The 26,998-nt window shown below is 43.7% G+C and overlaps 1 protein-coding gene across 4 annotated transcripts; it reads left to right on the top strand.

The window, feature by feature from the left end:
• Positions 1-1,399: 1,399 nt before the first annotated feature.
• Positions 1,400-26,998, top strand: LOC129836474 (atlastin-2-like). Of its 4 annotated transcripts, none has more exons than XR_008756666.1 (14): positions 1,400-1,508; positions 6,799-7,175; positions 14,310-14,453; positions 14,631-14,735; positions 14,903-14,953; positions 15,057-15,113; positions 15,237-15,329; positions 21,244-21,382; positions 21,711-21,838; positions 21,964-22,020; positions 22,127-22,198; positions 24,049-24,480; positions 24,662-24,862; positions 24,977-25,061. XR_008756666.1 is itself a non-coding variant. In XM_055902711.1 (14 exons), exons 1-14 carry the CDS (start codon positions 1,436-1,438, stop codon positions 25,866-25,868), a joined length of 1,863 nt encoding a protein of 620 aa, XP_055758686.1. In that variant the 5' UTR covers positions 1,400-1,435; the 3' UTR covers positions 25,869-26,998. The 4 variants fall into 4 exon arrangements, 3 of the variants coding, with proteins under 3 accessions (XP_055758686.1, XP_055758689.1, XP_055758688.1); XM_055902711.1 differs by lacking the exon at positions 24,977-25,061 and adding an exon at positions 25,749-26,998 and having other exon boundaries at positions 24,848-24,862; XM_055902714.1 differs by having other exon boundaries at positions 24,848-24,862; positions 24,977-25,841.

The raw sequence follows: 26,998 nt of genomic DNA, 5'->3' as shown, positions 1-26,998 counted from the left end.
GGCTCGTGGGAAATGGCAGAAGTGGATGCTGAGTTCGAATCAAGCAGCGGGTCAAGCAAATTTGGTGAAGATGAATGTTCTGAATGGACAGTAGTATTGAAAACTGGAACAAAAAGGAAATTGTCTAAAATTGGAGTGGAGTGTGTGACTGATATTTTGATTCGTTATATTTCTGAAGAACAGAGGAAGATTGTAGTGGGCCTCAAAAGAATCCGGACAACAGAAGTTTTGTGTTTTGAACTTCGGAGTAGGGCACCCGTCAAAGGAGTCATCTCAGGGGTGACGACGGATGTTCAGGTTGAATACATGAAGAGAATTCCTGCCATGGTTGGTGCCCAGTTTCTGACCTGCTGGGTGAAAGAAGAAAAAGAAGAAAGCCTGTCAGTCTTGTTGTTTTTTGATGAAGAGCAAATACCTACGCATGTGAAGCTTGGTTATGTAAGATACGTCATAACAGTTTTCGTCCCCAAACCACTGCAGTGTAAGAATTGTAAAAGGATTTCGCCATGTTTCAAGTGTGTGCAGACGAACAGAGTATACTGAAGAACGATGTGTAGAATGACAACAGTGTTGCAATTCTGGTGGGGATCATGATTCTGAGCTCCTGGAGTGCCCTGTAAGGGTGAAGGAGATTAAAGTGGCAAAAGTTAGAGCGGTCTAGCAAATCTCCTATGCGGAGGCGAATAAAATAATTGAGAAAACAAGTGATGGTAGTGGATACACCACAGCCTGTAGTAAATGTTTGCTTCCAGACAAAAGATACCCTGTGTGGATTTTGTTGTGTTCATTGCCACAGTGATAAACTGTACAGCACAAGTCTCAAAGAAGTCTAAGAAACTGGACATTATTGTGGCTGCGGCAGAAAAGTTTTTGTGGACTTAAGGATTTTACATCTGAAGACTTGCAAGGGGTATTGGCGCCGGAAGACCCAACCTCCCAGGTTCCCCTTGTGCCTGTGTAGGAATCAGATCGGTTGTATTTTTTACTGGAAAAGTTGTTAGAATTATTTATGTATTTCTTTGGTAACTTTTGGGGTAGTTTGTTCAGTTTTGCTGGGAATCCTGTTTCCATCCAGCCTAGTAGGTGGCGGGAGGCACATTAAATTGTGTGATCGACAATATACCATAGAAGAAGAAGAAGAAAAAGAAGAGTTATTTAGGCCTCTTGAGTAGGATTTTAAAGGGTAAATAGTGGAATGGTGTGGTGTTTTTTTATATATATTTTTAATATTCTTAGATAGGGCAAATTTTTCCTTTTCCCCAATTGTATAGTACCTTATCACAAAAATGTAATGTAGGCAGGCCGTGAACGTCCAAACACACCAGTCAGTACAGTAGGTGGCGATGTATTGGATGCGATCCAAAAACACAATCCCAAAGAAGAAGAAGAAGTGTTCTTTGACGCAACTACGTGGGATTATTTTAAACAGGACAAGATGGCGGAGGTTAGCGGGCTGAGGAAACGGAATCATTTCGAACAAAACCGCAAAAGACACGTCTTTGACGAAGGTAATTTTTAATTAAAGGAGAATATGTGGAACTGGATAGTAATATTGAGACTGACTCTGACATGTACCTCGTTCGGCGTTGTTTCTACTGAGTGCAGGAACCTCCAGTAGCCAAGATAGTAACGTATGTTTTTACTTTTACAGGGACCCAGCCAGTGAAGGATTTAACGTTTTTGTGTAGTTAATTTAGCTGGCTAATTCGCGCCCGCCGGCCCTTATTCTCACCTGGCCGGGTCTGTCATTTTCGGACCGCGAGTGTTGCCGGCTGTTGAGTTGCGTCTATCCCATGGTCCGTTCAATTCTGAATGCTGATTGGTTAAAACCGCATTCCAGCCGGTGTCTCTTCCACAAGTTACCATCGGCTAAATCTATGACATTAAAATGCATATACTCTGTTCCATCTGACTAAGCAATCCACTGTCTCATAAACCCAGCCAGGCAATTTATAAACTTGATCTCTACTTTAAAAACCATCTAGACATTATCTCGCATTTCTTTTAGACTAACATTTGGTTTTAAACAGATTGCTTTCGGTCTCCAACATTTGCAACATTGTTTCAATATTCAAATTGGAGTTCCAGCTGTCCCATAGTAATGAACGAGTTGGGATGAGAGACAGGTCGGCAGCTTTTCTCAGCTAGTCGAAATCATGAATCAGCATAATTTTTATGGACATATACAAATAACTATCAATAGAAAACAACAGGTAAAACGAACCGAAGTGCAGCTAGTTTGAAGTCTTTCCAGCTTCAGTTTGAAGTGATTGTGTTAGCTGTGTTTGGCTAGCTCCTCTGAACAAGTGTCCTGACGAGAGAGCACATTTTCTATGCCAGGTGAAATCGCGCATCATTAGCTCATTGTTATGGATGTATGCAAATACATGTCACTAGAAAACAGTTTATGCAAATGCGGCTACTTCAATGTTATTCTGGCACAGTTTGACGTGACTGTACGTTAGCCATAGTTGGCTAACTAGCAAGCAAGGGATAAGAACGTTGCCAGTCAGTGTGGTATTCATACTATTTCATCCTAAAGAGCGCGTCCTCGCGCTAGCTTGTGACTCTACGTTTTACAGGAACGCGCTCACCGGTCAAGCACACGCACTGTCGTGGATGCAAGGTCCGATCACTTCTGACACCAATGTAATGAAACAGCATGGAGCAGGTCTCGAACCCTCGACCTTCTAGCCCGAGGTCCGGCGCGCTATCGACTGTGCAACAAAAGCATGCTCCAGCTGCAGAGTCGATTTCTGCGCTTATAAACCCAGGGTCGTTACAATATAGTCCCGATACAAATCTGGGGTTGCTACCCAAGCCCATGAAATAGTATGATCGTTCGTTCTATCGGTTGCCATATACGCGATCCAGTCATTCAGTCTTTTTGTTCTGCATCTATGGACGCGAACTAGTCGTAAATAACGCTTTCAATTAAAATATGTAAATCATTATTTAAATATGTTGGTGACCCAGTTGTATAAAAGTGATAATGCCCTGGAAGCTGGTGCCTTGAGGATATATTGGCACAATTTGCGTTGTGCCTAAGAACAACCCTTAGCCATGGTATATTGGCCATATACCAGACCCCCTCGTACCTTATTGCTTAAATAACACAGTATATTGGCACTGTAGAATTCAATAGCTTTAGTTCATTCTTACATGCTTTGTTTGAGTTGCTTTTTAAAGCAAAGGTCGAATTGAACATTTGGGGAAGAGGTCAAGGTGTTGGGTAGTTCTGTGTGATTGGGACAGGTGCCTCAATAGACTGAGTGATTGAAGAGCGGATGCCGCCAACCTTCTTTTCAAAGTGGTTTACAAAGTTGTCCGCGGGGGAGGATTAAGGATGGAGGAGAGGGTGGAAACCGTTTCCTAGGGTTAGAGGAAGAAGCTTGACATTTATTGATAGAATTGGCTTTAGGAGAAGAGAAGGTAGAGAGGAGGGCGTGAAAGCATGATGGGTCCTCTGGAAGTTTAGTCACTCAGCCATGGCGCAGAAGGGCAGGGCCAAGCCGGCCAGGAGGAAAGGGGACAGGAGGAGTCATAGGATGCGGAAAGGGAGGAGAGTCTGGTCGAGGCAGAATCAGGAGACAGGAAGGAGAAGGATTTAGCAGACTTAGCGGCGGTGCATGTTTGAACTCTCATTTTTGAATTTAGACAACCAGGAACTCATTATTTTAACGTTAGCTAGGAACTACAACTTTCTGGCTTTTCCTTGAAACCAATATTCCACTCTTGGAATAGCGTTTTTGTCTTCTTGCAGATTAACTGAAACCCTCCAAACCAAGTTAGACAACTAGGCCTAATGTTATCTGGAGACCAAAGTAGGCTTAATATATCGAGAGAGAAAACACTTTGCTCCTGTGGTTTTGTATGCCCATTCTGTATCCTTGCATCAGACTCATGCAAGGAACAACAACACCAGATGCTTTTTCTCTCCCTCTGTCAGGTCAGGTGCAACAGCCATCATCAACTCTATTGTAATGTGATATAGGCTAGCAATGTGTACCCTTCCATTTCCTCAGCTGGCCTAGTCTTGGTTTCACATGGGGAAATTCCCTTGCACCAACACCCCTAGCTAACATCTCTCTTACTGAACAACAGTTGCAATCTGGTACAGTTATTTGTGTAACAATGTTGTTTTTGGAATGTTAATGTATACAGAAATCAGTCAACAGGAAAATGGAAGGTGTTATTTTTGACATCACTTTAGTAATGGTCTTTCAAATCCTTTAGCCTTGTGACATGACTCTTGTATCAGTGCAAAATACAGCTGGGTTTGTTTGTGTGGCAATAGTTAACACTCAGTGGTGCTGCACTTTGTCCTTGGTGTGCAGATCCCTTGTTGCAGTTTAACATTTGCCCTGCTTGACTCCGGTCCAGAGAGGGAGTCGTCTCTTGGAGTTGGCACTAGTCCGCAGTGTCACGAGGAGGGACAGAGTAAAGTGAGCTGTTTCAGATGTAGATCTAGACTGGCTCCATACACGGCCGGCCAGAGACCCAGATCAGGGCTGTTTCAGATGCAACAGGAGAGAACTGTGGCAAGATAAGGAATGATAAATAAGCCTGCCAATTTTAGATCTGTCTCTGTTTTCTCCAAAGATGAGGGGATTGGATTTCGCAGCCCAGTCCCTGCAGAATAGTGTCTCGGTCTCTCTCCTATGGCAGCACTGCCACTTAATTTTGCTGACTACTGCTTCATATTCCCTGCTTTGCTGGACACTTGTATAGAGGGGCCTATGTGTGGGTTATGGTCCATTTTACACCGGACTGATGTTTGACGTTTAGTACAGTTGTCTATATGTGAGTAAAGTTGGGAGCAGTCTGGCCACGAGTTACAGTAGATTACCTTTTTACCCGATGAACACAGGGACTCTTCCATTTCCTGTCCTGACCTGCGATCATGCTAATATGCACGTGTTGCAGCTAATCATTATTTGGACTGGTGTAAACTTCACGTCTGCCCATGTGGGGGAGATTCTGAGGTGTCAGGAGCTGGGGGTATTTAAATTCAGCTTTAGTGTCACTGCGGCTAAAAAGGAACTCTAGCATTGATGTCTGTGACATGGATGTCCGTCTAGCTGTAGAATAAATTCCAGACCTGTCTTGTTGTGATTTTGTTTACTTTTTAAACTTATTTTTTGGTAGTGTTTATTTAGCAGTCTCAAACCCACAGTGAATTATGTCTGTTGGCAGACCAGACAGTCATTATACCAGAATCAGCAGGATGCCTCTCCAGTGTAAGCTCTGCTCCGGAGAATGCTGTCCTGTTCTCTCATACCTTCTGTTCGGCAACCCCTCTCCTGGCATCAGCCATAGATCCCAGTCAGCCCACTGCTGTTTGCCATCGGCAGAGAACAGCCTTGCGGCAAGCCCTCAAACCTGCCTTAGACCAAATCCTCACTCTTGAGTTTTGGTACGAAGTGTTTGTTCTTTGATATGTTAAAGTCACATGTCCTGTAGGACTGTCAGCTCAGGAGGAAAATGTCATTATGGGGAGAAAAGGTTTTTCCTTGGAATCTTGCTTGGTATTGTGAACCATACCTCTCCAAGGGTCTCCTTGACACACAACTGTTTTTGGTTGGTAGCAGTTGTAAGATGCTTGTTTGCATGAGCACTAGCAGTCCCAAATACTTGTCATACCAGTTCCCAGGGTGTGTCTAGTGTGATGGGGAGGGACATCTCTGATGTAGAGGACATTTCCCACACCTGGAGGGGAACGCCTACCTTTAGACATCCTGTCATGGAAAGATAAAAAGGCCAAACAAAGCTTTTTGAAATGCTTTCACTTTTGCTTATTTTGATGTTGAGCTCCTTGATGTCATAGCCCAATAAATCATTGTATTTGTCACATGCTTGGTAAACAACAGGTGTGGACTAACAGTGAAATACTTACAGGCTTGGACATAGAAAATAGGCTACTGCACAGTGTAGATGCTATAGACATTGACCCACATGACCCATTTGTAGGCCTAGTACTTTATCTCATAATACCGCTGGCTTTTGTCCCCCTTTCTCAGATATGTTTCCTAATACCCAAGTGTGTGCACTGCAGGCCTGTGGCAATGTACTGGTGTCATGCTAGAGGTTGACACAGGAGTGAAAATTCGTAACTGTCCTGTACCATTTTTTTCACGTACAGTTATATAACCCCGGAACTTTCCGGTCCCATCCCGATAAAAATCACTCCCGTCCCATGTTCATTTTTAATGCTCAGAAATCAGAAATAACTTCCTCCATTAACTACTGGCCTGTCTGTCCCGGCTCTGTGGCCGCATAGCGTTAGCAGAAACCAATATTGTTCTCAGGGCAAGCCTGGTTGTAGCTGGATTCACCTAGTCAGTCTGTCATGGAAAGAGCAGGTGTTCCTAATGTTTTGTACACTCAGTGTATAGTTGGCTCTTTTTAATATATATATATATTATTAAATGCTCCACACAATACATACTATTCCTCTCCTGTCCCAAACTTGACTAAGAACTTCACACCTATTCCTGCTGGAATCCTGATGGACTAGCAAGACCCACTGGAGTCCTGTTCCCTTGTCAACCTCTGCAGCAGGCAACAAAAACCATGGCCAGGAACTGTCATGGAATTGCCTATAATATGTACAATGCCTGATGGAAGTTGATGCTGGAATCATCCAAGATGATGAGAATATTGGCTACATTTTTTGAAGAGGACCCTGACTACACTTCTCTGTATTGTCCTTGTGATATGTAAAGTTTGAATTGCACCATGTGCACTCTCTCCCTGCTCTTAACGGCATGGCACCGTGTGTCCTATTCTCTCTCCCAGGTGCGGGTGGTGTGGAAGATGTTCCTCTGTCCCTGCCAGATCGGAAGCCTCCTCCCAGGATGGCGCCTCGGGCAGAGGCGGATAGCGAGACAGACGAGGAGTGGGAACAGGCCCCAGAGCTGACTGCTGCCGATCAGAGTCCTGTCAAGGAGCAGCCTGTAGAAGAGGTGGTGGTGGAGGAGAAGGCTCGGCCCATCCAGATTGTCCTGGCTCACGAAGACGACCACAAATTTGAGCTGGACACGGCGGCTCTGGAGAAGCTCTTACTGCAGGAGGATGTCAGAGACCTTAATGTGGTGGTGGTGTCAGTGGCTGGGGCCTTCCGTAAAGGCAAGTCCTTCCTGCTGGATTTCATGCTCCGATACATGCTCAACCAGGTGAGAACAGGTGCACACTCACATATACAGTGCCTTCAGAAAGTATTCAAACCGCTTGACTTTGTCAACATTTTGTTGTTACAGCCTGAATTTAAAATGTGTTAAATAGAAGAAAAAAACATTTTACAAATGTGTAAAAAAAAAAATAATGAAGCTGTATTGTCTTCAGTCAATAAGTATTCAACCCCTTTGTTATGGCAATCCTAAATAAGTTCAGGAGTAAACAATGTGCTAAATAAGTTGCATGCAATAATAGTGTTTAACCTGATTTTTGAATGACTCTGTACCCCACATACACAATTATCTCTAAGGTCCCTCAATCGAGCAGTGAATTTCAAAAACGGATTCAAGCACAAAGACCAGGGAGGTTTTCCAATGCCTTGCAAAGAAGGGCACATATTGGTAGATGGGTTAAAAAAAGCCCTTTGAGCATGGTGAAGTTATTAATTACACTTTAGATGGTGTATCAATACACCCAGTCATTACAAAGATACAGACGTTGTTTCTAACTCAGTTGCCGGAAAGGAAGAAAGCTCAGGGATTTAACTGAGGCCAATGGTGACTTTAAAACAGCTACAGAGTTTAATACCTGTGATGGGGCAAATCCAACACATCACTGAGTACCACTGTTCATATTTTCAAGAATGGGGGTGGCTGCATCATGTTATGGGTATGCTTGTCATCGGCAAGGACTAGGGAGTTTTTTTTTTTTTTTATAAAAAAAAATAATAAACTACAGGCAATTGTAGAGGAAAACCTGGTTGTCTACTTTCCAACATACAATGGGAGACAAATTCACCTTTCAGCAGGGCAATAACCTAAAACGCAAGGACAAATCTACACTGTTGTTGCATACCAAGATGACATTGAATGTTCCAGAGTGGCCTAGTTACAGTTTAGACTGATGATCTATGGCAAGACTTGAAAATTGCCGTCTAACAATGATTAACAACCAACCAACAACCATGATTAACAACCCAGAGACTCCCAGCTGTAATCGCTGCCAAAGGTGATTAACATGTATTGACTCGGGGTTGAATGCTTATCTAATCAAGATATGCGTTTTATTTTTCATAAGTGTATGACATTTTACTTTACTTTGACAAAATATTTTGTGTAGATCATTTAAAAAATAAAGAATTTAAGCAATTGTAATCCTTTCTGGAGGCACTGAACCTACAGTACAGACAATTCACTACAAAATACTGATACTTCTCTGAATCATTCATTGGGCAGATCAGGTTGAATGAAGGTTTTGCTGCGCTAAAAGGAAGAACCAATTGAACTGTCTGTTAGCTGGAAAAACTGTGTGGTTAAAAGCACTTTCTGGCAGCATCAGCAATCTATTATCATGTTATTAACACACCCCTGGGTGTAGGGTTAATTATAAGGTGTTGAGTAACGCTGCTAACCTTTTCAGGGTAAATCTGGGTTGTTGGTTTAATACCAACATCTGTAAAGCAGTTTGGAGATCCTGAATAAACCCCTTATTATTCTTTTTTTCCAGATTAATTAGCCACCTACTGACCTGATTGCGTTACCTGGCTGATTTTACATAATGTCCTCCCTCTAGGGTTTGATAAAACGTCTCGAAACGGGAAGTCTGCTAATGGCTCTAAATGGATGTTAGTAGTAGTTCTTTCCTTTGGGATTAATTTAGTAGTGTGAAATTCCTTCAGGACATTTTATTTTTAGCCAAATGCATTTTCCATTCTTAGACTGCTAGATAATTAGCGTTGTCTTCAGGTAATTTCACATACTGTAGTTCAAAAGCAATTTGTCTCATTAGCATTCCTTTTGCTGAAATATGAATTTCTCTGCCAGTTTCTGGGACAAGAGCTTCCCAAGGGAAGGGCATACATTACCAAGGCCGCATCACTGCATTCCAGTGCAACTTTCTAATCAGCTTCCAGGGGTTATGTTAATGTGTCCACTGTCAATGATTTGGCTAGAACCATGTGTCGAGAGAGCAAGATTGTTTTTTTGTTTTTACTTTGAGAAATATTTATGTAGCTATAGACCTAGATTTGGAAATGTCTGGTGTTTTCTCGGCACTGAATAAACATGGATGCATAATCAATATTTCTACTGATGACTTGAAACTGAGTGAGAGAGTGAGGAAGAGGACAGTCAGTCATGCCCTCCATCAGGACAGCCAAGTAGCAGCCAGCGATTGCAGGGCCAGTATCACTTTACAGACCACAAAGCATTATTATAGGTCTGGAAGCTTGGGAAAGCTTTATCTTATATAGTTATAGCTGCCTCAAACTCATTCTCACTGTGTAGTCTGCTGCTAGTTTCCCTGCCTGCCTGGGTTTGTTCCTCTCAAGGTCTGTCACTAGTGCTGAGCAATGAACTGAAACTTCTGTTGTTTTTTAAGCAACCAATTGACCAATGTCTGTTCAATTATTTGAATTCCATTGTGTTTTCCTGTGAGCTCAATGCGTACATCACACAGTTTCTCTAAAGATAAATCTGATCCAGCCTGAACTGTGCGATGTAGTAAGGAGTTGTAGTTTCCAACAGGCCAATATTCTACATAGTTTAGCACACAAAACATGGTAATTAACTACAATGACCATAATCCATTGCACATATCCTTGTCCGGTCTTTTACTTGGTATCTCTACCTGAGAATGCATGATCGAAGTGATTTTAAAGTTGGTATTCTTTGAAGAACTACAAAATAGTGATTTTTGTTAGCTCTATAGTGCTGCTGCCTATTTTGTCTGAGATGATGACTTGGAATTAAGTAATAAAGTCTTCAAATAAAACATGTAATACACACACCTGAAATATTTTATTAAAGTTGTGAAATAAATGATGGTTAATAAGTGATAAGTAGAGGTCGACCGATTTATGATTTTTCGACACCGATTATTGGAGGACCAAAAAAAAGCCGATACCGATTAATCGGCCGATTTTGTAAAAAAAAAAAAAAAAAAAAAAAAAATGTATTTGTAATAATGACAATTACGACAACTACTGAATGAACGCTTATTTTAACTTAATATAATACATCAATAGAATTTCTCTCTATACCATTTTGTATTTCATATACCTTTGACTATTGCATGTTCTTATAGGCACTTTAGTATTGCCAGTGCAACAGTATAGCTTCCGTCCCTCTTCTCGCCCCTACCTGGGCTCGAACCAGGAACACATCGACACAGCCACCCTCGAAGCATCGTTACCCATCGCTCCACAAAATCCGAGGCCCTTGCAGAGCAAGGGGAACAACTACTCAAAGTCTCAGAGCGAGTGACGTTTGAAACGCTATTAGCGCGCACCCTGCTAACTAGCTAGCCATTTCACATCTGTTACACCAGCCTAATCATGGGAGTTGATAGGCTTGAAGTCATAAACAGCTCAATGCTTGAAGCACAGCGAAGAACTGCTGGCAAAACGCACGAAAGTGCTGTTTGAATGAATGCTTACGAGCCTGCTGCTGCCTACTATCGCTCAGTCAGACTGCTCTATCAAATCATAATTATACTTAATTATAACATAATAACACACAGAAATACGAGCCTTTGGTCATTAATATGGTCGAATCCGGAAACTTTAATTTCGAAAACAAAACGTTTATGTCAGTGAAATACGGAACCGTTCCGTATTTTATCTAACGGATGGCATCCCTAAGTCTAAATATTGCTGTTACATTTTACAACCTTCAATGTTATTTGCCAGAATTTTGCGTAATTATGACATTAGTCCGCAACGAGCCAGGTGGCCAAAACTGTTGCAAATACCCTGACTCTGCGTGCAATGAACGCAAGAGAAGTGACACAATTTCCCTAGTTAAAATAAATTAATGTTAGCAGGCAATATTAACTAAATATGCAGGTTTAAAAATATATACTTCTGTATATTGATTTTAAGAAAGGCTTTGTTTATGGTTAGGTACACGTTGGAGCAACGCCAGTCCTTTTTCGCGAATGCGCACCGCATCGATTATATGCAACGCAGGACACGCTAGATAAACTAATAATATCATCAACCGTGTAGTTAACTAGTGATTATGATTGATTGATTGTTTTTTATAATGTAAGTTTAATGCTAGCTAGCTTCTTACTGCATTTGCGTAACAGGCAGGCTCCTCGTGGAGTGCAATGAGAGACAGGTGGTTAGAGCGTTGGACTAGTTAACTGTAAGGTTGCAAGATTGAATCCCCGAGCTGACAAGGTAAAAATCGAGAGAGACCAAACTAAAGCTTGTTATCTGAAGTCTGCCTTGTTTAATAGCGCTGTTGTATCTTTGTTTAATATCGCCGTAGTATCCTTGGTAACCTAGTGGTTAGAGCGTTGGGCCAGTACCCGAAAGGTTGCTAGATCAAATCCCCGAGCTGACATGTTCAGGGGCAGAATGACAGATTTTTACCAAGGTTCTTAGGCCGTCATTGTAAATAAGAATTTGTTCTTAACTGGCTTGCCTAGTTAAATATAAAATAAATTGTTTAATAGCGCCGTGGAATCCTTGTTTAATAGCACTTGAGTATTATCCCTGTATTAACACTGCTGCAGGATGTGTATTTTAATAGCTGTGTGATATCTATCACCACCAGGCATGGTTACGTTAAACTACTCTTCACCTTCTGCTTCATAAATGCTGCCAGTAGACAGAGCCAGGTTCACTTGTTAAGTAATGCCTTTTAGGCATGAAATATAGCATACCATTTTGTTTAATTAGTTACTTTGGGAGTCTAATCTCATTGGTTTACTCCTTCAGCAACCTTGCATTTATTCTCAGTTCATGAATAAGGAAGTAATTAAGACCAGCCCCGTAGGCCACGCTCTCCCTGTAATTAAGACCAGCCCCGTAGGCCACGCTCTCCCTGTAATTAAGACCAGCCCCGTAGGCCACGCTCTCCCTGTAATTAAGACCAGCCCCGTAGGCCACGCTCTCCCTGTAATTAAGACCAGCCCCGTAGGCCACGCTCTCCCTGTAATTAAGACCAGCCCCGTAGGCCACGCTCTCCCTGTAATTAAGACCAGCCCCGTAGGCCACGCTCTCCCTGTAATTAAGACCAGCCCCGTAGGCCACGCTCTCCCTGTAATTAAGACCAGCCCCGTAGGCCACGCTCTCCCTGTAATTAAGACCAGCCCCGTAGGCCACGCTCTCCCTGTAATTAAGACCAGCCCCGTAGGCCACGCTCTCCCTGTAATTAAGACCAGCCCCGTAGGCCACGCTCTTCCTGTAATCCCGCCATCGATAAAAGACATTACTGTGCAGCCGTCTTCATCGACCTGGCCAAGGCTTTCGACTCTGTCAATCACCATATTCTTATCGGCAGACTCAATAGTCTCGGTTTTTCTAATGACTGCCTTGCCTGGTTCACCAACTACTTTGCAGACAGAGTTCAGTGTGTCAAATCGGAGGGCATGTTGTCCGGTCCTCTGGCAGTCTCTATGGGGGTACCACAGGGTTCAATTCTCGGGCCGACTCTTTTCTCTGTATACATCAATGATGTTGCTCTTGCTGCGGGCGATTCCCTGATCCACCTCTACGCAGACGACACCATTCTGTATACTTCCGGCCCTTCCCTGGACACTGTGCTATCTAACCTCCAAACGAGCTTCAATGCCATACAACACTCCTTCCGTGGCCTCCAACTGCTCTTAAACGCTAGTAAAACCAAATGCATACTTTTCAACCGTTCGATGCCTGCACCCGCACGCCCGACTAGCATCACCACCCTGGACGGTTCCGACCTAGAATATGTGGACATCTATAAGTACCTAGGTGTCTGGCTAGACTGCAAACTCTCCTTCCAGACTCATATCAAACATCTCCAATCCAAAATCAAATCTAGAGTCGGCTTTCTATTCCGGAACAAAGCCTCCTTCACTCACGCCGCCAAACTTACCCTAGTAAAACTGACTATCCTACCGATCCTCGACTTCGGCGATGTCATCTACAAAATAGCCTCCAATACTCTACTCAGCAAACTGGATGCAGTTTATCACAGTGCCATCCGTTTTGTTACTAAAGCACCTTATACGACCCACCACTGCGACCTGTATGCCCTAGTCGGCTGGCCCTCGCTACATGTTCGTCGTCAGACCCACTGGCTCCAGGTCATCTACAAGGCTATGCTAGGCATAGTGCCGCATTATCTCAGTTCACTGGTCACGATGGCTACACCCACCCGTAGCACGCGCTCCAGCAGGTGTATCTCACTGATCATCCCTAAAGCCAAAACCTCATTTGGACGCCTTTCCTTCCAGTTCTCTGCTGCCTGCGACTGGAACGAATTGCAAAAATCTCTGAAGTTGGAGACTTTTATCTCCCTCAACAACTTTATAAATCTGCTATCCGAGCAGCTAACCGATCGCTGCAGCTGTACATAGTCCATCTGTAAACTACCCACCCAATTTACCTACCTCACCCCCATACTGCTTTTATTTATTTTACTTTTCTGCACACCAGTATCTCTTCTTGCACATGATCATCTGATTTATCACTCCAGTGTTAATCTGCTAAATTGTAATTATTCGATTTATTGCCTACCTCATGCCTTTTGCACACATTGTATATAGATTCTCTTTTTTCTACCATGTTATTGACTTGTCTATTGTTTACTCCATGTGTAACTCTGTGTTGTTGTCTGTTCACACTGCTATGCTTTATCTTGGCCAGGTCGCAGTTGCAAATGAGAACTTGTTCTCAACTAGCCTACCTGGTTAAATAAAGGTGGAAAAAAAAAAAAAAAAAAAAATTAAGACCAGCCCTGTAATGAAGTAGTAGAGTAACGCGCGCACACTTCTAACGTACTTGTTTTCACAACAGCAGCTCATATCCTATTAACGGTGTTTTTCAGACTTAAGTTTCTTTGTCTTTTTTACTGCCTACACTGAACTGAGTCTGACATGTTGCGTTTGGCATAGGCTGTGTAAAATGACCCTGGTCTCAGGATACCAGTGGTTTGAATGTGATACCACAGTGACCTCCAGTGGTAGTAAGTTGCAAATGCATGTAAGAAATAGCAGTATGCCTATTTCTTCCTTTGATTACTGTTGGACTTTTTCCACATTGCCCATATGAAACACACACTTGCCTACAGGAATCAATAACTTGTTTCCTATACTGACCGCTCACTCCCTCTCTATCTTGGTACCCCCCTCTCCTGTCACAGCAGGAGGAGCAGTCAGACTCGTGGGTTGGGGCTGATGATGAGCCACTGACAGGGTTCAGCTGGAGAGGAGGCTGTGAGAGGGAGACCACAGGGATCCAGGTCTGGAGTCAGGTGTTTGTGGTCAACAAGCCGGATGGGAGCAAGGTGAGCCCTACTCCTACACTGTTATTAACATTGAGAGGAACGCCACAGTGGCACAGTCATGTTTTGTGTATGATCTTATGTCCATCCCTGCCGCTCATACTGGCTGTACTGTCTTCAAGTGGATTTCCATCATGTTAATGACCTAAAGGTGACCTGTAATATCCTAACCCTTGACAGGTTGCTGTTCTGCTAGTGGATACACAAGGAGCCTTCGACAGCCAGTCTACCATAAAGGACTGTGCAACGGTTTTTGCCTTGAGCACCATGACCAGCTCTGTACAGGTGAGTCTATGATGGACCTGACTGAGTTCTCACTGTTTGATTACATACCCATAAAGGTGCACACATTGTGCCAGTTGAGTTAATGGTGTGTTGTGGATGGAAAGGGCTGGTTGATGTCAAGAACTGGCCTACGTACAAAGGATATTTCATGGTCGAATTCTTTTCAGGTGTATAACTTGTCCCAGAATATTCAGGAGGATGATCTTCAGCATCTCCAGGTATACACACCATTCCTCCCCATCTTAATGAATACGTTAGACATTTGTTGGTGTGTTTGAAAACAATATTAAGGCTAACATCGTCTTTTCTCCATCTGTTTAGCTCTTCACAGAATACGGCCGGCTTGCTTTGGAGGAAATCTATCTAAAACCCTTTCAGGTGTGTTACTGTCCTGAAAATGGATATTGTTTCTTCAATATATTCAACATGCAAAGTTTGGATGTGCACATTTGTCCTCCCTGAGCACATTCTCTCAGTAACCCTGTCTGTGTTGTGTTCCAGTCTCTCATGTTCCTCATCAGAGACTGGAGCTATCCATATGAGCACAACTATGGACTGGAGGGAGGTAAACGCTTTCTAGAAAAGAGACTGCAGGTAGGTCTGGAGAAGAGAATGGGGACCATGATGGATCATTTAGATCAGGCTCCTCCACATTAGTATCTAGTCCAGTGTGGCTTTTTCGGAGAGGAATTTCCACTACAGTTTTGAACTAAATTATCTCAGCAGAATTGTAATATGAATTTTGTTCAGTGTCTCTGTGAACGGAAGGACGCTCGCATTAGTGGAGGCTGCTGAGGGGAAGGCGGCTCATAATAATGGCTGTAACGGAGCGAATGGAATCAAACCATGTGTTTGACGTATTTGATACCATTCCACCTATTCCTCTCCAACTGTTACCAAGAGCCCGTCCTCCCCAATTAAGGTGCCACCAACCTCCTGTGGCGTGCAGTATCACTTAGTGGACAATCTGTAAGGCTACTTTCTAAATGTGATACATTAGTTACTGTCAAATTGTAATCAGAAACGTAACTTTTGGATTTAACAAATCTGATTACGGTTACTTTTGGATTATATTCCCTTTTTAAAGGACAAAACCACTGATTCGTATAATTTACAGTGTTACATAACACTAATATGTGAGAACAATTTTGGGGGGTGAACAAATGTTTCATTTTGTCGTTTTAACAAGGTTGGTGGCAACATGGAAATCGTTGTGGAAATCTGTTGCAGCTCAAGTCGACTACAAACCCCGCAATGCTCTCTATGGGCTAGCTAGCTAGCAAACGTAGCTACACACAAGCTAATATCCGCATGTGAAGTAGCTAGTTGGTGCAGTTTGTTTAGGTGATTTTACAGCTATCAATTTAGGAGTCTCCAATCTCACCATGTTCAACCTGCAGATCAATGCTTTCTGCCTTACAGAGTGGAGTCTGCCATTTGCAACAGCACCATGCAATGCACCCTGGACTGAAGAGGCAGACAAATAGGATACATGTGTCCTCTGTTAAATTACACATTTCTTGTGGTAGGAATATGGCAAAAATATGATCAGTGGCTAATTGGAGAGAAGACAACTTCCCGTGTTATGACATCGGCCAGTATTGAAATCTCACATATGATGATTGACGTTTTTGTGATCTAAAAGTCGTATTCCTTTCAACTTCCAGTGTAGCGAGAGCGGCTTTATCACAATGCTACGTCATACCGGCCGAATAACTCCGATACACATTAAATGACCCAGGGAATTGATAGAACATCGCTCAGATGTGCAAAAGCAATATAACAATCAAAATGGGTGAATTTACTTTGAGGCATTAGAAGAAGACAAGAAGGGTCCATCAAACGCATTTGCTTCTCTGACGTTTTCAAGTAGGATCCCTGATTATGGATGGTCATTTTCAGCAATCTATATAACCTGTCTGTAGTTTTCTGATCATATTGGGACTCACTGATATATGTTGGTCTGGTTGTCTTTATCTAATTACATGAAATATTTTAAATGGTTGCTCAAAATATTTTTTTGTTCAAGGCTCCAACTCCCATGATTCCATTTGGCAAAACCACTTCCACCATCTGAAGTTGCCGCCATTGCGCCCTTTCCAAATAGCCTATGTTTTTGTGGTGAATTACTAGTAAACCTCAAATGTTTTATTAGTTCCAGTAGGCCTACAGTGTTGTTGGATAGTTGCTACGGCTGTATTTGGCTGTTATTTTTTTTAAACATTTTATTTCAGATGCAGCAGGGTTAGCTACTTGGTTAGCTAGCATTGCTAATGTAAAGCAGGCTTCAATCATGAGACTAGGATTCCTTAGTGATTTGCCTGTAAATCTTATGTTTTTTGGACTGATTTAAGAGTCGCTAAGATTAAACTTGGCTCTAATAGCATGCTAGCTAACCAGCATCAGACACATGAACTTAATTTCATTTTTTTTTTTGTAATGCAGTTGATTCTCACCAATGACATGAACATACACTACATGGCCAAGAGTATGTGGATACCTGCTCGTCGAACATCTCATTCCAAAATCAAAGTTTGTTTGTCACGTGCGCCGAATACAACAGAATAGAACAGTCAGGATGCTCTCGATGTTGCAGCTGTCTAACCTTTTGAGGATCTCAGGACCCATGCCAAATCTTTTTAGTTTCCTGAGGGGGAATAGGCTTTGTCATGCCCTCTTCGACTGTCTTGGTGTGTTTGGACCATTCTAGTTTGTTGTTGATACCGAGGAACTTGAAGCTCTCAACCTGCTCCACTACAGCCCCGTCTATGAGAATGGGGGCGTGCTCGGTCCTCCTTTTCCTGTAGTCCACAATCATCTCCTTAGTCACGTTGAGGGATAGGTTATTCTGGCACCATACGGCCAGGTCTCTGACCTCCTCCCTATAGGCTATCTCGTCGTTGTTGGTGATCAGGTCTACCACTGTTGTGTCGTCTGCAAACTTAATGAGGGTGTTGGAGTCATGCCTGGCCATGCAGTCGTGGGTGAACAGGGGGGAGGGGACTGAGCACGCACCCCTGTGGAGCTCCAGTGTTGAGGATCAGCGTGGCAGATGTGTTGCTACCTACCCTCACCGCCTGGGGGTGGCCCGTCAGAAAGTCCAGCATCCAGTTGCAGAGGGAGGTGTTAAGTTCCAGGATCCTTAGCTTAGTGATGCGCTTTGAGGGTACTGTGGTGTTAAACGCTGAGCTGTAGTCAATGACTAGCATTCTTACAGAAGTGTTCCTTTTGTCCAGATGGGAAAGGGCAGTGTGGAGTGCAATAGAGATTGCATCATCTGTGGATCTGTTTGGGCGGTATGCAAATTGGAGTGGGTCTAGGGTTTCTGGGATAATGGTGTTGATGTGAGCCATTACCAACCTTTCAAAGCACTTCATGGCTACGGACGTGAGTGCTACGGGTCTGTAGTCATTTAGGCAGGTTGCCTTTGTGTTCTTGGGCACAGGGACTATGGTGGTATGCTTGAAACAGGTTGGTATTAGACTCAATCAGGGACATGTTGAAAATGTCAGTGAAGACACCTGCCAGTTGGTCAGCACATGCCCAGAGCACACGTCCTGGTAATCCGTCTGGCCCCGCAACCTTGTGTATGTTGACCTGTTTAAAGGTCTTACTCACGTCGACTACGGAGAGCGTGATCACACAGTCGTCCGGAAAAGCTGATGCTCTCATGCATGCCTCAGTGTTGCTTGCCTCGAAGCGAGCATAGAAGTGATTTAGCTCGTCTGGTAGGCTCGTGTCACTGGGCAGCTTGCGGCTGTGCTTCCCTTTGTAGTCTGTAATAGTTTGCAAGCCCTGCTACATAAGACGAGCGTCGGAGCCAGTGTAGTATGATTCAATTTTAGCCCTGTATTGATGTTTTGCCTGTTTGATGGTTCGTCGCAGGGCATAGCAGGATTTCTTGTAAGCTTCCGGGCTAGAGTCCCGCACATTGAAAGCGGCAGCTCTACCATTTAGCTCAGTGCGGATGTTGCCTGTAATCCATGGCTTCTGGTTGGGGTATGTATGTACAGTCACTTTGGGGACGACGTCCTCGATGCACTTATTGATAAAGCCAGTGACTGATGTGGTGTACTCCTCAATGCCATCAGAAGAATCTCGTAACATGTTCCAGTCTGTGATAGCAAAACAGTCCTGTAGTTTAGCATCTGCTTCATTTGACCTCTTTTTTATAGACTGAGTCACTGGTGCTTCCTGCTTCAATTTTTGCTTGTAAGCAGGAATCAGGAGGATAGAGTTGTGGTCGGAATTACCAAATGGAGGGCGGGGGAGAGCTTTGTACGCGTCTCTGTGTGTGGAGTACAGGTGATCTAGAATTTTTTTTCCCCCTCTGGTTGCACATTTAACATGTTGATAGAAATTTGGTAGAACTGATCTAAGTTTCCCTGCATTAAAGTCTCCGGCCCCTAGGAGCACCGCCTCTGGGTGAGTGGTTTCCTGTTTGCTTATTTCCTTATACAGCTGACTGAGTGCGTCTTAGTGCCAGCATCTGTCTGTGGTGGTAAATAAACAGCCATGAAAAGTATAGCTGAAAACTCTCTAGGCAAGTAGTGTGGTCTGCAATTTATCACAATATACTCTACTTCAGCCGAGCAAAATCTAGATACTTCCTTAGATTTCTTGCACCAGCTGTTGTTTACAAATATGCACAGACCGCCCCCCCCTTGTCTTACCGGAGTGTGCTGTTCTATCTTGCCGGTGCAGCGTAAATCCCGCTAGCTGAATATCCATGTCGTCATTCAGCCACGATTCCGTGAAACATAGGATATTAAGGTTTTTGATCTCCCGTTGGTAGGGTATTTGTGATCGTACCTCGTCTAATTTATTGTCCAATTATTGCACGTTGACGAGTAGTATTTACGTTAACGGCAGCTTTCCCAGTCGCCTTCTCCGGGTCCTGACCAGGCATCCGGCTCTTTGTCTTCTGTACCTGCGTCGCTTCCTCTTGCAAATAGCGGGGATGTCGGTCCTGTGGGGTGTTTGGAAATGTCTTGTACGTCGTCCTTGTAGAAAGAATCTTTGTCTAATCCGAGGTGAGCGATCGCTGTCCTGATATCCAGAAGCTCTTTTTTGCCGTAAGATACAGTGGCAGAAACATTATGTACAAAATAAGTTACAAATAACGTGAAAAAAAACTACATAATAGCACAATTTGTTGGTCGCCCGTTTAACTGCTGCCATTTCTTTCGGTGCCTTTTTAATCATGGGCATTAATATAGAGTTGGTCCCCCCCTGCTGCTATAACAGCCTCCACTCTTCTAGGAAGGTGTTCCGCTAGATGTTGGAACATTGCTGTGAGGACTTGCTTTCCATTCAGCCACAAGTATTAGTGAGGTCGGGCACTGATTTTGGACCATTAGGCCTGGCTTGCAGTCGGCGTTCCAATTAATCCCAAACATGTTCGATGGAGTTGAGGTCAGGGCTCTGTGCAGGTCAGTCAAGTTTTTCGACACCGATCTCGACAAACCATTTCTGCATTGGGGCAGGTAGTGTTTGTCTGGCATCCGCCAAACCCAGATTAGTCCGTCCGACTGCCAGATGGTGAATGACGCATGATTCATCACTCCAGAGAATGCATTTCCACTGCTCCAGAGACCAATGGCGGCGAGCTTACACCACTCCAGCTGATGCTTGGCATTGCTCTTGGTGATCTTAGGCTTGTGTGCTCGGCCATGGAAACCCATGTTCATGAAGCTCCAGACGAACAGTTCTTGTGCTGACGTTACTTCCAGAGGCAGTTTGGAACTCGGAAGTGAGGGTTGCAACCGAGGACGGATGATTTGTATGCACTTCAGCACTCAGCGGTCCTGTTCTGTCAGCTTGTGTGGCATACCACATCACAGCTGAGCTGATGTTGCTCTTAGAAGTTTCCACTTCAAAATAACAGCACTTAGACTTGACCTGGGCAGCTCTAGCAGGGCAGAAATTTTACGAACTGACTTGTTGGAAAGGTGGCATCCTATGACGGTGCTGAGCTCTTCATTAAGGCCATTCTACTGTCAATGTTTGTCTATGGAGATTGCATGGCTGTGTGGTCACTTGTATACACCTGTCAACAACAGGTGTGGCTCAAATAGCCAAATCCATGAATTTGAAGGGGTGTCCACATACTTTTAATAATATTCATGCAAGCATTATAATATGATTACAACCCAAAGTAATGTGGAATGCACTCATGACTTATGACATAAGCTTTGTCTTGGCTTGCTAGACGGCTCAACTAACTGCAGGTTAACTAGGCGGAGCATTGCATCATGGAGATGAAATGCACCCTGGGAATTGTAGTAGAAGAGGACAATGCAGAAACAATAAAAAAAATGACCGAAACGAGGATTGTGCAGTATGACTAACAAATGATAACATCAAATTGTGTTTAAATCTTACAGCAGTGCATATATACAAACAGCATAACTGATTATAAAGTGGCGGAATTGTCCTTTAAACTTGTGCCTTAGACAACAGACCCGTGTCTTGGATATTATGTAACAGCTGTGTGTGTTTTTTCCAGGTGAAACAGAACCAGCATGAGGAACTGCAGACTGTGAGGAAACACATCCACTCCTGCTTCTCCAACATCGGTTGCTTCCTCTTGCCCCACCCCGGCCTCAAAGTGGCCACCAACCCCATGTTTGACGGCAGATTAAAAGGTGAGGCCTCCCACTGCAGAGAATAATCCCTTCCACCCTCACCCTCCATACTATATACTAACCCCCTTCCACCCCCCTCCATACTCAACTAAACCCCCTCCATCCCCCACTAACCCCCTTCCACTCCTCCTCCCATACTCCACTAACCTCCTTCCACCCCCCTCCTCCAATACTTCACTAACCCCTTCCACCCAACGTTATCCCATCCTCAGTGACTCCCAAACCCTTTTCTTAATACTGAGGTGGAGAGGCAGTTTAAGAAAATAGTTAACCCCTGGAGGAGACGTTTTTGGGCTTTACTATGCTTCTGGCTGTGTTCTTTGTGTAGACATTGATGGTGACTTTAAGGAGGCGCTGGGCAATCTGGTGCCCTTACTGCTGGCTCCTGAGAACCTGGTGGAGAAGGAGATTGGAGGGGCTAAAGTGACCTGCAGAGATCTAGTGGAGTACTTTAAGGTGAGCACCATGTTCTCCCATGGCCTATAAACTACTTTAAATGCCTGAAAATGTTCTGAAACTTCCTAATATCTCATCACAACTGAAGTTGTAGAAAACACATTTTCTCCACGTCTTCTTCCCAGGCCTATATAAAGATCTATCAAGGGGAGGAGCTTCCTCATCCTAAGTCAATGTTACAGGTCTGTACTGGTTTGATCCACATAGATACGTTTTGAGCAAGCTTGTGGGGGTTTTCTCTTATCTTGCTCAAACCCTCTTTGCATTTGACTGTGCTCTGTTACCTAGGCAACGGCTGAAGCCAACAACCTTACAGCAGTTGCTGGAGCAAAAGACACTTACAGCAAAAGCATGGAAATGGTAGGTTTGTTCACTCCTGGCTTGTTACACAAACAATGTACAGTGCATTCGGAAAGTATTCAGACCCCTTCCATTTTGCTACGTTACAGCCTTATTCTCAAATGGATTAAATAAAAACATTTCCTCATCTACACAAAATACCCCATAATGACAAGTGGAAAACAGGTTTTTAGATTTTTTTTGCAAATGTATTAAAAATACAAAAACTGATACCTTACATAAGTATTCAGACCCTTGAAATTGAGCTCAGGTGCATCCTGTTTCCATTGATCATCCTTGAGATGTTTCTACAACTTGATTGGAGTCCACCTGTGGTAAATTCCATTTATTGGACATGATTTGGAAAGGCACAAAGTCCCACAGTTGACAGTGCATGTCAGAGCAAAAAACGAGCAATGAGGTCGAAGAAATTGTCCGTAGAGCTCCGTGACGGGATTGTATCGAGGCACAGATCTGGAGAGAGGTACCAACAAATTTCTGCAGAATTTAAGGTCCCCAAGAACAGTGGCCGTCTCCATTCTTAAATGGAAGAAGTTTGGAACCACCAAGACTATTCATAGAGCTGGCCACCCGGTCAAAGTGAGCAATCGGAGGATAAGCACCTTGGTCAGGGAGGTGACCAAGAACCCGATGGTCACTGTGACAGAGCTCCAGAGTTCCTCTGTAGATGGGAGAACCTTCCAGAAGATCAACCATCTCTGTAGCACTCTAATCAGGCCTTTATGGTAGTGGCCAGATGGAAGCCACTCTTCAGTAAAATACACATGACAGACCTCTGAGTTTACCAAAAGGCACCTAAAGACTCTCAGGCCATGAGAAACAAGATTCTCTGGTCTGATTTAAACCAAGATTTAACTCTTTGGCCTGAATTCCAAGCGTCACATTTGGAGGAAACCTGGCACCATCCCTACGGTGGTGGCTGCATAATGCTGTGGGGGATGTTTTTCAGGGACTGGGAGACTAGTCAGGATCGAGGGAAAGATGAACGAAGCAAAGTACAGAGAGATCCTTGATGAAAACCTGCTCCAAAGTGCTCAGGACCTCAGACTGGGGCAAAGGTTCACCTTCCAACAGGACAATGACCCTAAGCACACAGCCAAGACAACGCAGGAGTGGCTTCAGGACAAGTCTCTGAATGTCCTTGAGTTGCCCAGCCAGAGCCCGGACTTGAACCCGGTCAAACATCTCTGGAGAGACCTGAAAATAGCTGTGCAGTGACGCTCCCCATCCAACCTGACAGATCTTGTGAGGATCTGCAGATAAGAATGGGAGAAACTTCCCAAATACAGGTGTGCCAAGCTTGTAGCCTCATACCCAGACTCGGCTGTAATCGCTTCCAAAGGTGCTTCAACAAAGTACTTAGTAAAGGGTCTGTATACTGTAACTGTGATTAGTTTTATTTTTAATACATTTGCAAAAATGTCTCAACCTGTTTTTTGCTTTGTCATTATGGGGTATTGTTTGTAGACTGGGGGGAACAACTTAATACATTTTAGCATACGGGTGGAATGTAACAATATTTGGGAAAAGTGAATGGGTCTGAATACTTTCCAAATGCACTATCTACACACATTCCAAGCAGATTGATTTACTATTGTTGTTGTACACACGCACACCACATGTTAATGTTTTTAAATGTATGTGAACTGTAAAGTCTTGTCTAATGTATTTTTTTGTTATGTCAGACCCCAGTAAGACTAGCTGTTGCTATTGGGGATCCTAATAAAATAAAAAATGTCATACAAATGTAACCAATGAGGTCATTCGTAGAGGTAATATTTTTGCCACTAGTCTTTGTTAGTTGGTGTAGTAATCTGTTTGGTTTCTGAAATGTGGTGTTTCCTTGCTAGGTGTGTGGAGGGGACAAGCCCTACATCGCCCCTGCAGACTTGGAACGCTGCCACGAGGAGTTCAAGGAGTGCTCGGTGCGTCAGTTCCGCTCTGTGAAGAAGATGGGAGGGGAGGACTTCTGCAAGAAATACCAGGAGCAGCTGGAGGGTGAGCTGGATGAGGCCTACTCCAACTTCCACAAGCACAACGAGGGCAAGAACATCTTCTACGCTGCACGCACGCCCGCAACGCTCTTCGTTGTCATGTTCACCACCTACATCGTCTCAGGGCTGACCGGCTTCATTGGAATGAACACTATTGCTGTGCTGGCCAACCTGGTCATGGGCGTGGCTCTCATGACTCTCTGCATGTGGGCCTACGTCAAATACTCAGGGGAGTTCAGAGATGTGGGCACCATCATAGACCTGTTGGCAGAGACACTCTGGGAACAGGTGGGTGCTGATATGTCTGTGGATAAAGGTGTTTTGTGTTTTCATAGATTTTTCTATTAAGGATAGAAGTATGGATACAGGAAGTATATGTTTATTTAGCACGTGTGACTCAAAGCCATGTGAAGCTGAGAATTCCTCATGTTCTCCACTGTCATCTGTGATGTTGATTCCTTCCCCTCAGAGTCCAGATTTCTAGTGGCCCTCTAGTTCCCCATCAGCCCTGAACTCAATCGCATTATCCTTCACCAGTCCTATCCAATGAGCTACCAGCCTTTCCTTTACCATCCAATCAGCCTTGAGCCTGCCCAATCAACTGGTGATCTGTTTTTCTTCTTTTAATCTGATCTTGCTCTCCTCGCCGCCTCAGATGACTGCCAGAAAGGTGAGGTGGAGGTTTCTCTTCCTGCCTGTGTTCCTGGTTCAGTGCACTTTTCTGTCTTTGTTTCCCTGCTTTTGCTGCTCTTCTCTGCTAATTCCTCACCTCCCATGTCTCCAGGTGCTTTCCAAACTCTTTGTTGGCCAGGAGTCGAATCACGTGGCACTCTTTCCTACCATCAGCAGCAACGCAGAGAAAGAGACTGCCCTCAAACAACAATGACAAGACTCAATAACTTTTCTGGCTAGCTGCTTGGCTCTTTATTTCCAAATGCATCTGCATTCCACTCTTGTCATTCCTTGTGACATATGGGGCTGGTCTTAATTACAGGGTGGTTGTCTGCCTAGTTCATTCTAAACGTACAATATACAGGTTGGCACTACCTAATCTTCTAATTGTAATCACAGCAGGGCCACTGACTAGTCTTAAATAATCTCAACAATTTTTTTTATTTTATCCATTTGTTCAATTGACATTCTGCTCTTGTCATTCCTTGTGGCCTATGGGGTCTGTTTGTCAGTATAGGGAGGATGTGGCCGGTCTTAATTACATGGAGGTTGTGTCTGTTACATGTAGAATGCAGGTTGGCACTCTCACTACTCTTCTGATTGTAATCACAGCAGGCCCACTGGAATTGGCCTACTGACTAGTCTTAAATCATCTACAATTTTCATAGATTTTTTTTGTTTTAGCCATTTGTTCAATTGCCATGATTGGAGTTTAGTTTTTGTGATGTTTCTATTCGTTTTAAATAATCATGCATGATTATCTTTCAGTCTGCATGTTGGACAGAATCTCTTCTCCCTCCATTTGTCCTCATGTTTTCATTTCTATTGATTTGATTTAGTCTCATGTCATGTCCCTTTGTGCTCTCCTCTTCCCTCCTCTCCAGGTGTTGAAGCCTCTGAGTGCGCAATATATGGAGGATAACGTTAGACAGACTGTGGTTAACTCCATCAGAGCCAGTCTGACGGAACAGGCCACACAGCACGCAAAGTTAAAGTCACACTGACCCCTGCTCCTCCTGCTACTACTCTACCATCCACTCACCCCACCCCTTCACTCAGTGTGCTAAATCATAGGACTGTGGCACTGTGCAAACCAAAGTTTACCCTGCACAGGCCCAGCCAGCCTCCCTGTCTGCTGTAGTGGCCTGTCTTACTGCTGGCAACTCTACTCTTGGATCCCCCCTGTTGGAAGGTGGACAATTAGCGAGTTAAGAAGTAGTTGCCCGTCTGCTCTCACCTTTACCACAATTTGACCCCCCCAGGATTTTAAATTATGAAGAGTTGTTAGGTTTGCTGACCCGGTTTTAGTGTTGTCATATTAAGCAGATTGCACTTGCTTGGGTTTCAAGGTTAATTCAGGGAGTCACAGCTCTTTGATGGTGTGCCATTGGATGCAAGATGAACTGTCTGCATAGTCTTGCATACTATATCCAAGCCAGTGTTCCTACCCTCTCTCCTGATACTGTCCTTTGAGCCTCTTCAGTTGTTTTAAGATACTGATGTTTAATCTTGCTTTAGTGTCTACCTACCAGTGTTATCTACTGCATGGTATTAGACAAACACAGCATAGCACTATAATAGGCCCTAGAGCTCAATCTATTGTGCTTAGCAGGGGAATGTAATTCAGACAGTTTCATTAATTTGCCTTTCTTGAAAACCCACAGGACAGTGGGAGTGATCAATGGTATTGCACATCTAGAGTTGTTTTTCTTGTCAATACAGCACTAATGATATCAGTTAGGTCAACGCTTTTGTACCAATTCCATCCACAACTGTCTCGCCTAGGAACGCGCCAGTTGTTACGGCTCATTTTATAGAAATGTTTTACAAATAGGGAATGATGTATGACACATTTTACACTTTGTATATATTCAATAGTGTTGGCGGGGTGTTTTTTGTTGTTGATTGGCCTAGTGTGGTTTAAGGAATGTTTTGTGATTGGTCTTAGTTGCATCTTTTTCTGTGATCTATACCGGTACGTAAACAAACTCTAGGCTAGAGCATTTAGATTCCACCTCGGACAAAGCTTTCTGGAATTTGAGGAGTGGGTCGAGATTCTTTTTAAATCACTTCCTGTAATTTATTTTTCAATAAACAAGTACATTGACCTTATTGATTAAAATCGATAATCTAC

This window comes from Salvelinus fontinalis, chromosome 37 (assembly GCF_029448725.1).
Source record: "Salvelinus fontinalis isolate EN_2023a chromosome 37, ASM2944872v1, whole genome shotgun sequence".
In the NCBI taxonomy this organism is placed as follows: domain Eukaryota; kingdom Metazoa; phylum Chordata; class Actinopteri; order Salmoniformes; family Salmonidae; genus Salvelinus; species Salvelinus fontinalis.
This window is presented reverse-complemented; position numbering and strand designations above follow the sequence as displayed.